This window comes from Coregonus lavaretus (assembly GCF_964263955.1).
Source record: "Coregonus lavaretus genome assembly, chromosome: 8".
NCBI lineage: Eukaryota > Metazoa > Chordata > Actinopteri > Salmoniformes > Salmonidae > Coregonus > Coregonus lavaretus.
Window position 1 is genome coordinate 51,444,253 of NC_139995.1, and position 14,812 is coordinate 51,459,064.

Consider the following 14,812-nt stretch of genomic DNA (forward strand, 5'->3'; position numbering starts at 1 on the left):
AATAATAATAATAATACGTCATTTAGTAGACGCTTTTATCCAAAGCGACTTACAGTCATGTGTGCATACATTTTTGTGTATGGGTGGTCCTGGGGATCGAACCCACTACCTTGGCGTTACAAGCGCCGTGCTCTACCAGCTGAGCTACAGAGGACCACAAATTGGTGCATTCACCTTATAGCCAGTGGGATAACCACTTTACAATATGTATATATGTATTTATTTTCTTTCTTTGGGGTGGGGTAAGGGGGGGGTAGAAGGATTACTTTATCCTATCCCAGGTATTCCTTAAAGAGGTGGGGTTTCAAGTGTCTCCGGAAGGTGGTGAGTGACTCCGCTGTCCTGGCGTCGTGAGGGAGCTTGTTCCACCATTGGGGTGCCAGAGCAGCGAACAGTTTTGACTGGGCTGAGCGGGAACTGTGCTTCCGCAGAGGTAGGGCGGCCAGCAGGCCAGAGGTGGATGAACGCAATGCCCTCGTTTGGGTGTAGGGACTGATCAGAGCCTGAAGGTACGGAGGTGCCGTTCCCCTCACAGCTCCGTAGGCAAGCACCATGGTCTTGTAGCAGATGCGAGCTTCAACTGGAAGCCAGTGGAGTGTGCGGAGGAGCGGGGTGACGTGAGAGAACTTGGGAAGGTTGAACACCAGACAGGCTGCGGCATTCTGGATGAGTTGTAGGGGTTTAATGGCACAGGCAGGGAGCCCAGCTAACAGCGAGTTGCAGTAATCCAGACGGGAGATGACAAGTGCCTGGATTAGGACCTGTGCCGCTTCCTGTGTAAGGCAGGGTCGTACTCTCCGAATGTTGTAGAGCATGAACCTACAGGATCGGGTCACCGCTTTGATGTTAGCGGAGAACGACAGGGTGTTGTCCAGGGTCACGCCAAGGCTCTTTGCACTCTGGGAGGAGGACACAACGGAGTTGTCAACCGTGAACCTGGACCTTGGCCAGGACACTGAGGGTTAATTCACTACTGATTGACTATAGTGAGTCAAGGCTTACACTGTTTATGTCCTGGCACATCAGCACTCATCACTGGATGTGTGAAATGGGATCCATTTGGACCAGAGGGAGGATGTCCTCTAGTGGCTTCGAAACACCACTTCCTGCTTCACATGTACTTTATTCATGATTGTGTCTCTGCTGCCGTATCCATGAGTGACAAAGGAGTATGACATTAATATGGTGCTTATATTAATTTGACATAAATGTGGGGTTCTGATGACTATTCCTATGGGAACTAAAATAGGTTGTGCCTTCAATTCAGTACAACTTCATAATATTCCATTTAGCATACCATCAAACCATCATATTCATCAAACCAGTCCGAGCATAAGCATACAATAACATGAATAAGTCTCTACCAGAGGAGGCTGGTGGGAGGAGCTATAGGAGGATGGGCTTGTTGTAATGTCTGGAATGGAATAAGTGTAGCTCAGTTGGTAGAGCATGGGTTGTGGGTTCGTTTCCCACGGGGGGCCAGTATGAAAAATAAAAAAACAATGTATGCACTCACTAACTGTAAGTCGCTCTGGATAAGAGCGTCTGCTAAATGACTTAAATGTAAATGTAAATGTAAGTGAAACAGAATCAAACGTGGATTCCATATGTTTGGTGTGTTTGATACCGTTCCATTAATTCCATTCCATCAATTACAATGAGCCCGTCCTCCTATATATCCTCCGACCAGCCTCCCCTGGTCTCTACATACAACTCAAATTCCTTCTGGCATCTGAACTTATTTAAAGGTCCAATCCAACGTGTGTACATTCTTTTGCAGATTGTAAAATAGCTGGCTGTAATTTTTGTGCTCTCTGACACCTGGAGTTGCATGGCAAATGGTCCAGGAACAAAGGACAATGCCCAAGGACTAGTCAGCCCTTCCCCCTCTGAGGGGCCAAAATGTATCTCTGTTACAGTATCCAGAGGACTGACTATTGAATGTAATAGAATAATACTATAGTATCCATGTATGGTTTCTATCTGAAACTTGTTCACTGAGGATAACTGATGCGATCTATATGTATGCATGATCTCTGTGGTTACTTGTATCTGTATTGTGTGAACGCTGAATTACTATATGAAAAAAGGTTTTATTCTGTCTTATTTACATTGGTTTCATTCCCCACACATTCCTTTAAATGCTGTGACACCCTGTGGAGATTGGGCCTGGGAGTGTTTAGGTTACTGTAAACTTGATACCGTTTGATTGGTCAATGGTGGTTGGTTTTGGGGTGAAAGGTTACACATTCAGATGTTATAAATGGAATGAAATGCCTTTGTTCTCTCTCTTATCCTGTATACCAGGACTGCCCAACCCTGTTCCTGTCGAGCTACCGTCCAGTAGGTTTTTGCTCCAACCCTAATCTAGCACACCTGATTCTAATAATTAGCAGGTTGATAAGATGAATCAGGTTAGTAACACCTGGGGTTGGAGCAAAAACCTACAGGAGGGTAGCGCTCCAGGAACAGGGTTGGGAAACCCTTGTCACGTTCGTTGATAGACGGGTCAGACCAAGGCGCAGCATGATATGCATACATGTTTATTTAAACTTAATAAACACTCGACAAAACAACAAATGAAACGAAACGTGAAGTCCAAGGTAGCCACAAACAACATACCTTTCACGGAACAAGATCCCACAACACCTAATTGCCAATAGGCTGCCTAAGTATGCTCCCCAATCAGAGACAACGAGCGACAGCTGCCTCTGATTGGGAAACACACCCGGCCAAACATAGATCTAGACATACTAGATAGAAAACATAGAACTACACAACATAGAAAATCACACCCTGACTCAACAAATAAGAGTCCCCAGAGTCAGGGCGTGCCAACCCTGCTCTATACAGTCCATGGAGGAAGGTTGTATGATCAATTCTACATTTCTTAGGCTTATAGGCCTCTGGCATAGTAAGCATTTATTTGTTCATGCTTTGTCTTCTAAGTTAACCTTAGGATCTACAGTGCATTCAGAAAGTATTCAGATCCCTTCCCTTTTTCCACATTTTGTTACGTTACAGCCTTATTCTAAAATGGACGAAATAAAAAAAAAACATAAATCTACACACAATACCCCATAATGACAAAGCGAAAACAGGTTTGTAGAATTTTTGCAAATTTATAAAAGATTAAAAACAGAAATACCTTATTTACATAAGTATTCAGACCCTTTGCTATGAGACTCGAAATTGAGCACAGGTGCATCCTGTTTCCATTGATCATCCTTGAGATGTTTCTACAACTTGATTGGAGTCCACCTGTGGTCAATTCAATGGATTGGACATGATTTGGAAAGGCACACACCTGTCTATATAAGGTCCCACAGTGGACAATGCATGTCAGAGCAAAACCAAGCCATGAGGTAGAAGGAATTATCCGTAGAGCTCCGAGACAGGATTCATTCAAGGCACAGATCTGGGGAAGGGTACCAAAACCTTTCTGCAGCATTGAAGGTCCCCAAGAACACAGTGGCCATCATTCTTAAATGTAAGAAGTTTGGAACCACCAAGACTCTTCCTAGAGCTGGCCACCCGGCCAAACTGAGCAATCAGGGGAGAAGGGCCTTGGTCAGGGAGGTGACCAAGAACCCGATGACAGAGCTCCAGAGTTCCTCTGTGGAAATGGGAGAACCTTCCAGAGGGACAACCATCTCTGCAGCACTCCACCAATTAGACCTTTATGGTAGAGTGGCCAGACCGAAGCCACTCCTCAGTAAAAGGCACATGACAGCCAACTTGCAGTTTGCAAAAAGGCACCTAAAGGACTCTCAGACCAACACAAGATTCTCTGGTCTGATGAAACCAAGATCTAACTCTTTGGCCTGAATGCCAAGTGTCATGTCTGGAGGAAACCTGGCACCATCCCTAAGGTGAAGCATGGTGGTGGCAGCATCATGCTGTGGGGATGTTTTTCAGCGGCAGGGACTGGGAGACTAGTCAGGATCGAGGGAAAGATGAACGGAGCAAAGTACAGAGAGATCCTTGATGAAATCAGGACCTCAGACTGGGGCGAAGGTTCACCTTCCAACAGGACAATGACCCTAGGCACAGAGCCAAGACAACGCAGAAGTGGCTTCGTGACAAGTCTCTGAATGTCCTTGAGTGGCCCAGCCAGAGGCCGGACTTGAACCTGATTGAACATTCTCTGGAGAGACCTGAAAATAGCTGGGCAGCGACGCTCCCCATATAACCTGACAGAGCTTGAGAGGATCTGCAGAGAAGAATGGGAGAAACTCCCCAAATACAGGTGTGCCAAGCTTGTAGCGTCATACCCAAGAAGACTCAAGGCTGTAATCGCTGCCAAATGTGCTTCAACAAAGTACTGAGTAAAGGGTCTGAGTACTTATGTAAATGTGATATACATTTGCAAAAAATTATAACCTGTTTTTGCTTTGTCATTATGGGGTATTGTGTGTAGATTGATGAGGGGGGGAAAAACTATTTAATCAATTTTAGAATAAGGCTGTAACATAATAAAATGAGTAAAAACTCAAGGGGTCTGAATACTTTCCAAATGCACTGTATATGCCTAGAAGTATGCTTTGTAAAGTTAATTAAATATCTGCCTTTAGTATAGACAATTATTAGACCAATTCTTGCTAGTCAATGTCAGCTCATTGCCCAATGCTTGCGTGTATATTTTGATTATTTTTATGGAGTTAGATAAACATTTTAATAGGCTAATTGCTTAGTCTTATTACAACACGTGAGGTATTTATAATATCATACATGATAAATATTACTGTCCACTACACAGGTTTTTCATTTCAACTCTTTCTTGTCCTAGTTTTATTTCTATGGAAGTCGTTTGGTCAGATCATCTGATTTTGCGTCTACACAACTGACAAGGCATTTCCTGTCAAAACATATTTTATCCCTTCTGACACAGTCAGGTCTATAATTATTGGCACCCTTGATAAAGATTATAATAAAAGACTGTTTTAAAATAAAGAATACAAATACTGAGCTATATTGTTCAAAACTTTTGGGGAAATGACATTATTTTATACTAATACAATTACTCTGAAAAATAGATTTTGTTTAATAATTTAATAAATACTTGTGATTTGATTCAGTCAGACCTGCATCACAGTAAGAGAACATACTGTTCCTTGAAGCATTAGTGAAAATTCTGTTTAAATCCCTTAACAGTCTAAGCCCTACAGGCGTCCTTCCTAACTCAGTTGCCAGAGAGGAAGGAAACCGCTCGGGGATTTCACCATGAGGCCAATGGTGACTTTAGAACAGTTAGAGTTTAGTGGCTGTGATAGGAGAAAACTGAGGATGGATAAACAACATTGTAGTTACTCCACAATAGTAACCTAATTGATAGTGAAAATAATTAAGCCTGTACAACAACAACAACAAATCTAAAACATGCATCATGTTTGCAACAAGGCAATAAAGTAATACTGCAAATGTTGTGTTTGAGCAAATCCAATGCAACATATTTTCAAGCATAGTGGTGGCTGCATCATGTTATGGGTATGCTAGTAATCGTTAAGGACTGGGGAGTTTTTCAGAATAAAAAAGAAATGGCATGGAGCTAAGCAAAGGCAAAATCCTAGAGGAAAACCTGGTTGTCTGCTTTCCACCAGACACTGGGAGATGAATTCACCTTTCAGCAGGACAATAACCTAAAACACAAGGCCAAATCTACACTGGAGTTGCTTGCCAAGAAGACAGTGAATGTTCCTGGGTGGCCGAATTATAGTTTTGACTTAAATCTGCTTGAAAATCTATGGCACGGCCTGAAAATGCAATGATCACAATTCTTCAAGCTCTGGTTGTTGAAAAGAATAATGGCCAAATGTTGTACAATCCAGGTGTGCAAAGCTCTTAGAGACTTACCCAGAAAGACTCACAGCTGTAATCATTGCCAACCGTGATTCTAACATGTGAATACCTATGTACATTTTTTATTTTATTTCACCTTTATTTAACCAGGTAAGCCAGTTGAGAACAAGTTCTCATTTACAACTGCGACCTGGCCAAGATAAAGCAAAGCAGTGCGATAAAAACAACAACACAGAGTTACATATGGGGTAAAACAAAACATAAAGTCAAAAAATACAACAGAAAATATATATACAGTGTGTGCAAATGTAGCAAGTTATGGAGGTAAGGCAATAAATAGGCTATAGTGCAAAATAATTACAATTAGTATTAACACTGGAATGATAGATGTGCAAGAGATGATGTGCAAATAGAGATACTGGGGTGCAAATGAGCAAAATAAATAACAATATAGGGATGAGGTAGTTGGGTGGGCTAATTTCAGATGGGCTGTGTACAGGTGCAGTGATCGGTAAGGTGCTCTGACAACTGATGCTTAAAGTTAGTGAGGGAGATAAGAGTCTCCAGCTTCAGAGATTTTTGCAATTCGTTCCAGTCATTGGCAGCAGAGAACTGGAAGGAATGGCGGCCAAAGGAGGTGTTGGCTTTGGGGATGACCAGTGAGATATACCTGCTGGAGCGCATACTACGGGTGGGTGTTGCTATGGTGACCAATGAGCTAAGATAAGGCGGGGATTTGCCTAGCAGTGATTTATAGATGGCCTGGAGCCAATGGGTTTGACGACGAACATGTAGTGAGGACCAGCCAACAAGAGCGTACAGGTCACAGTGGTGGGTAGTATTTGGGGCTTTGGAGACAAACCGGATGGCACTGTGATAGACTACATCCAATTTGCTGAGTAGAGTGTTGGAGGATATTTTGTAAATGACATCGCCAAAGTCAAGGATCGGTAGGATAGTCAGTTTTACGAGGGCATGTTTGGCAGCATGAGTGAAGGCTTTGTTTCCGAAATAGGAAGCCGATTCTGGATTTAACTTTGGATTGGAGATTCTTAATGTGAGTCTGGAAGGAGAGTTTACAGTCTAACCAGACACCTAGGTATTTGTAGTTGTCCACATACTCTAGGTCAGAACCGTCGAGAGTAGTGATTCTAGTCGGGTGGGCGGGTGGCAGCAGCGTTCGATTGAAAAGCATGCATTTAGTTTTACTAGTGTTTAAGAGCAGTTGGAGGCTACTGAAGGAGTGTTGTATGGCATTGAAGCTCGTTTGGAGATTTGTTAACACAGTGTCCAATGAAGGGCCAGATGTATACAAAATGGTGTCGTCTGCGTAGAGGTGGATCTGAGAGTCACCAGCAGCAAGAGCGACATCATTGATATACACGGAGAAAAGAGTCTGCCCAAGAATTGAACCCTGTGGCACCCCCATAGAGACTGCCATAGGTCCAGACAACAGGCCCTCCGATTTGACACATTGAACTCTATCTGAGAAGTAGTTGGTGAACCAGGCGAGTCAGTCATTTGAGAAACCAAGGCTATTTAGTCTGCCAATAAGAATGCGGTGGTTGACAGAGTCGAAAGCCTTGGCCAGGTCGATGAAGACGGCTGCACAGTACTGTCTATTATCGATCGCGGTTATAATATCGTTTAGGACCTTGAGCGTGGCTGAAGTGCACCCATGACCAGCTCGGAAACCGGATTGCATAGCGGAGAAGGTACGGTGGGATTCGAAATGGTCGGTGATCTGTTTGTTAACTTGGCTTTCAAAAACTTTCGAAAGGCAGGGCAGGATGGATATAGGTCTGTAACAGTTTGGATCTAGACTGTCACTCCCTTTGAAGAGGGGGATGACCGCGGCAGCGTTCCAATCTCTGGGGATCTCAGACGTTACGAAAGAGAGGTTGAACAGGCTAGTAATAGGGGTTGCGACAATTTCGGCGGCTAGTTTTAGAAAGAAAGGGTCCAGATTGTCTAGCCCAGCTGATTTGTAGGGGTCCAGATTGTGCAGCTCTTTCAGAACATCAGCTGTCTGAATTTGTGTGAAGGAGAAGCAAGTTGCAGCGGAGGGTGCAGAGCTGGTGGCCGGGGTAGTGGTAGCCAGGTGGAAAGCATGGCCAGCCGTAGCAAAATGCTTGTTGAAATTCTTGATTATTGTAGATTTATCGGTGGTGATAGTGTTTCCTAGCCTCAGTGCAGTGGGCAGCTGGGAGGAAGTGCTCTTATTCTCCATGGACTTTAGAGTGTCCCAAAAGTTTTTGGAGTTAGTGCTACAGGATGCAAATTTCTGTTTGAAAAAGTTAGCCTTTGCTTTCCTAACTGCTTGTGTATATTGGTTCCTAACTTCCCTGAAAAGTTGCATATCGCGGGGGCTATTTGATGCTAATGCAGTACGCCACAGGATGTTTTTGTGCTGGTCAAGGGCAGTCAAGTCTGAGGAGAACCAGGGGCTATATCTGTTCTTAGTTCTGTATTTTTTGAATGGGGCATGTTTATTTAAGATTGAGAGGAAATTACTTTGAAGAACAACCAGGCATCCTCTACTGACGGAATGAGATCTATATCCATCCAGGATACCTGGGCCAGGTCAATTAGGAAGGCCTGCTCGCTAAAGTGTTTTAGGGAGCGTTTGACAGTGATGAGGGGTGGTCATTTGACCGCGGACCCGTTACGGACGCAGGCAATAAGGCAGTGATCGCTGAGATCCTGGTTGAAGACAGCGGAGGTGTATTTAGAGGGTAAGTTAGTCAGGATGATATCTATGAGGGTACCCATGTTTACGGATTTAGGGTTGTACCTGGTAGGTTCGTTGATAATTTGTGTGAGATTGAGGGCATCTAGTTTGGATTGTAGGATGGCCGGGGTGTTAAGCATATCCCAATTTAGGTCACCAAGCAGTACGAACTCTGAGGATAAATGTGGGGCAATCAATTCATATATGGTGTCCAGGGCACAGCTGGGGGCTGAGGGTGGTCTGTAGCTAGCGGCAACAGTGAGAGACTTATGAGATACTTCTGTATTTAATTTTCAATCAATTTGCGAAAATTTCTTACAAACATGTTTCACTTTGTCATCATGGGGTAGTGTGTAGATGGGTAAGATTTGTATGTATTTAATACATTTTGAATTCAGTCTGTAACACAACAAAATGGGGAATAAGTCAAGGCGTATGAATAGATAGATCCAGGGACCTTGTGATATCAAGCAAGTGAAATGGAATCAATGTTTGAATGAAGCTATGGGAGACCACCACCCACTCACTCAGTCCATTGTTCAGGAATGCATGCATTTGTATAAGTAATGTCTATAATAAAGAGATTGGTGGTCAAATGTTATCAAACAAAAATACACCCTGGAACAATGGATAACGCAATAACACTGCATAATGTAATAACTTTCCGTAATGTAACACGTTTTCTCTTTTATAATGTAATAAAACCGTAATGTAATAAATAAATCATCAGATGGCATAATAAACATGTTGAACTTGGAACAGATAACGTAATAACTTTTTCCTGATAAAGTAATAACGTAATACATTTTCCGGTGGGTATTACATGCAGGTGAGTAACAACATTTTGATGAATAATCAACTAACTTCAACTGATAAAGTATTACCATACTCCCCCCTGGTGACGACGGTTCAAATCCCATCCCTTCATGTGTATCCCACTCTACCTTCCTAGTGGTCTGTCTCAGAAAAATATAATAAAGGAATCAGAATTCCGATCTCCTTAAAAAAATTAAAAAAAGAGCTGACATTCTACACATGTATTCATCACACCAACTGAAATCTATGAACGAAAGAACAAGTAAAACTAAAAGTTAACTGTTCTGAAATGTTTTATTACATAATCTTCTTCATAACGTCATTAAAATACATTTTTCAGCCTGATCATCGGAGTTACTTTACATATGTCACCAGGTTAGACAGAGTACAAAGAGAGAGTGTCCCAAATGACACCCTATTCCCTATACAGTGCACTACTTTTGACCAGAGCCCTATGGGGTGCCATTTGGTACTTAACCATACACAAACACCACACACTGCATTTCAAACTCTAAAACTAGTATTTCGACAGGGCCTGTCTATGAATATATCGTTGACCCTCTGTTACAATGTACAATTCCATTACATGTAGTGTCTTTGCATAATAAGAATCATAAGGTTGTGTCATGGTTCATCCTCTGACTGTTAAATAACCCACAAGCGACACAACAAATTGCATGGTATTGCCTTTAGAGCAATGATGTTTTTCGATAGACTACTAAGCCTCATTGGGTTGAAGACACAGACCCGTATTCAGAGTAATATAATCTGATTCTTTATGATCTAAAAGGCAAAACTGATCCCAGATCAGTACTCCTATTCAGAGTTGCTTTCTGAATACAGGCCGTGGAATTATATTACCGAAGGGAAAAGGAGGTACTTAAGAGCTAGAGAGAAACTTTAAAAATCGACATGATGACGCTGTTATAGTTTGATCAGAAAGACACATCATTCACACATTAACTGAGGTCCAAATGAAAAAGCTTTTCACCTCATATCCAAATAATAAACAATAATCAATTGTATCCCCAATTGTTTCCCCCTGATGCTAAGCTGCATCTGAAAACTAAATTTGATTTCAGACCACCCAAATAAGAGTTGAGGGAGACAAGTTAATTGCCGGGGCTTGGGTAGAGTCCATCTCTTGTTTCTGAAACTCACATTGTAGCAAAACTGCCGCCTGGATCGTTCGTATTCATTAAGGTTGTATTTCAATCGAAAACGGTTCATATCGGACAGTAAGTCCATATAGTCCGCCCTGTTTCAGTCCGTTTTCTACCATTTGGTGCCTAATGAATACCCCCGGTTGTTGGAGGTCCTGGCTTGCTCTATGTGATGTCCTTCTGTCTCGGTGTCCGGTGAATGTTTCTGATGACGCACTTCACCATCCACTCAATGCCTTCGTTAACCCCCTGCCTGAGAGAGAATTCATGCCTTAGTTAACCCCTCTGTGTGAGAGAGAATTCAAGCCTTCATTAACCCTCTGTCTGAGAGAGAATTCAAGCCTTCATTAACCCTCTGAGAGAGAAGTCATGCCCTCATTAACCCCCTGCCTGAGAGAGAATTCATGCCTTCATTAACCCCCTGCCTGAGAGAGAATTCATGCCTTCATTAACCCCCTGCCTGAGAGAGAATTCATGCCTTCATTAACCCCCTGTCTGAGAGAGAATTCATGCCTTCATTAACCCCGTCTGAGAGAGAATTCATGCCCTCATTAACCCCCTGTCTGAGAGAGAATTCATGCCCTCATTAACCCCCTGTCTGAGAGAGAATTCATTATCAGCAAAGAGTACAGCTGTTCTTTGAGCAATGATGATATACAGTTCATTTGTGCACACACACACACACACACACACACACACACAGAGGGTTGGGGAATAACCGATTACATGTAATCTGAATATTTAAAAAACGAATTAATCAGTTACGTTACCAGCAAAAATATTGTAATCAGATTACAGATACTTATTACATTTTATTCATTTAGCAGACGCTCTTATCCAGAGCGATATACAGGAGCAATTAGGGTTAAGTGCCTTGCTCAAGGGCACATCGACAGATTTTTCACCTAGTCGGCTCGGGGATTAGAACCAGCGACCTTTCGGTTACTGGCACAACGCTCTTAACCACTAAGCTACCTGCCGCCCCAGTTACTTTTGGTTTACTTATGAAAAACTAGATGATTACTTTTAAATTCAGAAAGGATGTTTGCGGGGATGCTTGTTGTCTTCTTCTAATGCCGCTTAAGGGGAAAGTAATCCAAAAGTAACTGAAAGTAATACCATTATGTTACTGAGTTTGGGTAATCCAAAGTTACTAATTAGAATTTGACAGGTAACTTGTAACTAACGGATTACATTTAGAAAGTAACCTACCCAACCCTGCGGACACACACATGGACACGGACACACACGCATGTGCACAGACACACACGCCTAATGGTGTTCTCAATCATTTTACATTTTAGTCATTCAGCAGACGCTCTTATCCAGAGCGACTTACAGTTTTAGTGAGTGCATACATTTTTCAATCATGCCCAATGTACAACAGAGAGTAAAGCGGACTCTGTTCTTACCCTGTTAGGGCTGTGCAAGGCTGCACCAGACAATCTCTTTTCCCAATCTTTGGAGCGCAGTCACTAAAAGCGGTTTTGATGTCTGGCACAGACATACAGTTCTAGGGAAGAAACACAAAGACATATGCCTAAATTAATATAATCCTAGAGGATCTTCTAAGAGATAGGTGAATTCTATCTGTACACCAATCACATTGATTTAGATTAAGATCACTTTATTGGTCAAATGCACACAAGGTCCAACTTAAATTTGACTTCCACTTTTAACCCAACCCCACTGAAAAGACAAGCATACATACAGATACAGGTTTTTGGAAGGTGCGGGTGGCCGGGGAGCTGTTGTTGTGGTAGGTTAAGTGCCTTGCTCAAGGGCATCCAGGATTTGATACCAGCAACCCTCCGGTTGCCGGCTCACTTCCCGACAGATTTTTCCTGTCAGACCTGGGATTCAAACTGGCAACCCTCCCATTGCTGGCTTGCATCTCTAACTGCCATGCTGAATTTCAAAGAGGTCAAAAGTGCTGTATTATGCTGAGCTTGGCAATGTATAGTATGTTAAACACTGTTTTTGTCATCTACCAAGGTGTGCATGAGGGATGGAGGACTACTTTGTTGTGATCATAGTGGCAAAACAACTTATTCAACAGGCCTTGTCATATTTTGTTTATACAAGGCGTGGTCAGTTTAGACAGGGCTACTCGTGATTTCAAAACAACCACAGACAGGACTGTATACCTCCACATCCTGCTTGTTGGCGAGCACCAGGAGAGGCACACCTTCCAAAACCTCACTGCTGATCATTTTGTCTGGAAAAGGAAAACAGAACTGTCAGTCCAAGCTAAGGTTAAATTCTCCACCCTTCTCTTAGAAGAGTGGATCTGCTGACTGCCTCTGATATGATGCAAAATTAATCATCACAGTTTTTGCTCTGTACTGAAAGCGCTCTATCTTGAAAACTTAAGACTGCTGACATGCACAATTTGGGTCGTTGCATTGGGATTGTACTAACAGTGAACTAATAAACAAAATACTAAAAGATCGTTTGAGTGAACTATTTTACATTTTTGTCATTTAGCAGACGCTCTTATCCAGAGCGACTTACAGTTAGTGAGTGCATACATGTTTTTTTTCCATACTGGCCCCCCATGGGAAACGAACCCACAACCCTGGCGTTGCAAACGCCATGCTCTACCAACTGAGCTACACAGGACCTATGTGTATCTATCCCTTTAAAGTAATTTGATTGGTGTAAGCAGGGGCTAAGGAGTTTCCACCATATTCTCACACCTGTCGATTCCTTTGATATCTATGATATGGAGTGAACAAGAGTACACTTCAGGAAGTGAATCGGAATGTAGCCCATGACAAAGATAAGTCTATGAGCCTTGCTGACATTCTTCGCCGAATGCCTTAGGCAACCTAGTGAGAAACTCACCAAAGGCCTCTTTTGATTCTGATAGGCGCTCCTCATCGGTAGAGTCTATCACATAGATCACTCCATGGGACTCAGCATAGTACTGTGGATTCACAAAGTTAACAAAGCCATGTTTCAGCAATCAACCTCAAATCATTGTACTCAGCTTACAGATAAAGACGCATATTACATCAAGCTAGCTATAATTTATTTGAGTGTGTGTAATTTGATGTGTTCACTTTGTCCCACAGCGACTGAAGCTCCTCTTGACCACCAAGGTCCCAGAACATTAGACGAGCCTTGCCCACATCGATTGTGCCGACTTGTGAGGAGAGAGTAGCAGAACATATTACAATGGAGTGGACTCCTGGAAAGCAATGTGCTACAATTGAATGCAACACAACAATGTCGGTCTTGTTGGTTGGCTACTTACTGTTTAGCCCAACTGTAGTGGTGATTTTGGACAAATTCATTCCCTTGTAGTTCTTACTGAACTTGGTCTTGGTCTGTTCCAGAAAGGTCTGTGTGTGTAGAAAATACATGACTAATCAAACAAGCATCAACACTTTCTCCAAAAGAGACAAACAAGGACAACAAACAGTAATATAAACTTGCTCTTCCACTGAAAGACTAACCGTTTTTCCTGCATTGTCCAGTCCTAGGATCAAGATGCAGTATTCGTCCTTCTGGAACACGTATTTGTACAGACCAGATAATAAGGTGTACATCTTCGGATTGTAAAGAAACACTAGCTGATGCGCAAGGCGAGCACCAACTCACATTGTACGGAAATATCCAGCTGTGTGGCTAGCCAGAGTTAGCAAGTCGAGTTTGCTAACTGTTACATGACTAACGTTAGCTATTTAGCTAGCTACCTGTGGTTTGAGGCAAGCAAGCTAACGTTACTTGTTCGTAATCGATACTAGCTAGCTGACTTGACATCAAACACTAAAGTAAAATATAGCTAAAGCGCCAATCAAGGCACAAATACTTGGCTAGCTAATGCTAACTGTTATGGCTGTCTATCAAGACGTTAATGCCGCTGACGAGTGTAAAATATATTTGTTAGCGGACAATTTCAGCAAGTTACAAATCGCATAAGGAGATCAAGGACAAGCTAGCAATCCCACAATATACCACCTAGCTATATCTACTTTGACAGAAGGATCTTATTTTATCTCGTCTTATTTTGGTAAACACGGTAGCCATTAGTATTTATTAAGTCGATATGCAATGCATTGTGGGAGTTGATGTCTTGTTGTGGTAAATTGAAGCAAATTAAATATCAAGAATGCATGTCGCTTTACGACGTATGCAGCAAAAATGTACACGTTTGTAGTGTTTACCATGTTTTTCTATTTTCTTTCTTCGGGAACGCTATATCCTACCACAATATGAGTCATAATACCCATAAAACCTAGCAGTCAAAAAAGGAAATGGTTCCGACCTAAACGCAGTGTCTCTGGTTGACTTACCT

At 42.4% G+C, this 14,812-nt stretch overlaps 1 protein-coding gene across 2 annotated transcripts; it reads right to left on the reverse strand.

Annotated features, from left to right (window-relative positions):
* Positions 1–9,621: 9,621 nt before the first annotated feature.
* LOC311134367 (ADP-ribosylation factor-related protein 1-like) lies at positions 9,622–14,755 on the reverse strand. 2 transcript variants are annotated; one of them, XM_084168021.1, is made up of 7 exons: positions 13,971–14,755; positions 13,769–13,856; positions 13,575–13,657; positions 13,357–13,438; positions 12,657–12,727; positions 11,922–12,022; positions 9,622–10,762 (listed from the first exon to the last, which is right to left on the reverse strand). In XM_084168021.1, exons 1-7 carry the CDS (start codon positions 14,061–14,063, stop codon positions 10,675–10,677), a joined length of 606 nt encoding a protein of 201 aa, XP_084024147.1. In that variant the 5' UTR covers positions 14,064–14,755; the 3' UTR covers positions 9,622–10,674. The 2 variants fall into 2 exon arrangements, 1 of the variants encoding a protein (XP_084024147.1); XR_014613684.1 differs by lacking the exon at positions 12,657–12,727.
* Between the last annotated feature and the right edge of the window lie 57 nt (positions 14,756–14,812).

Bases quoted from the DNA above. Each gene is read 5' to 3' on its own strand.
- LOC311134367 (XM_084168021.1), bottom strand. From the start codon at position 14,063: ATGTACACCTTATTATCTGGTCTGTACAAATACGTGTTCCAGAAGGAC. The intron at 12,728-13,356 runs GTGAGTTTCTCA...TTCCTTTTCCAG, and splicing joins AGAATCAAAAGAGGCCTTTG to ACAAAATGATCAGCAGTGAG. The intron at 10,763-11,921 runs GTAAGAACAGAG...ATTCTCTCTCAG, and splicing joins CCTTGCACAGCCCTAACAGG to GCAGGGGGTTAACGAAGGCA.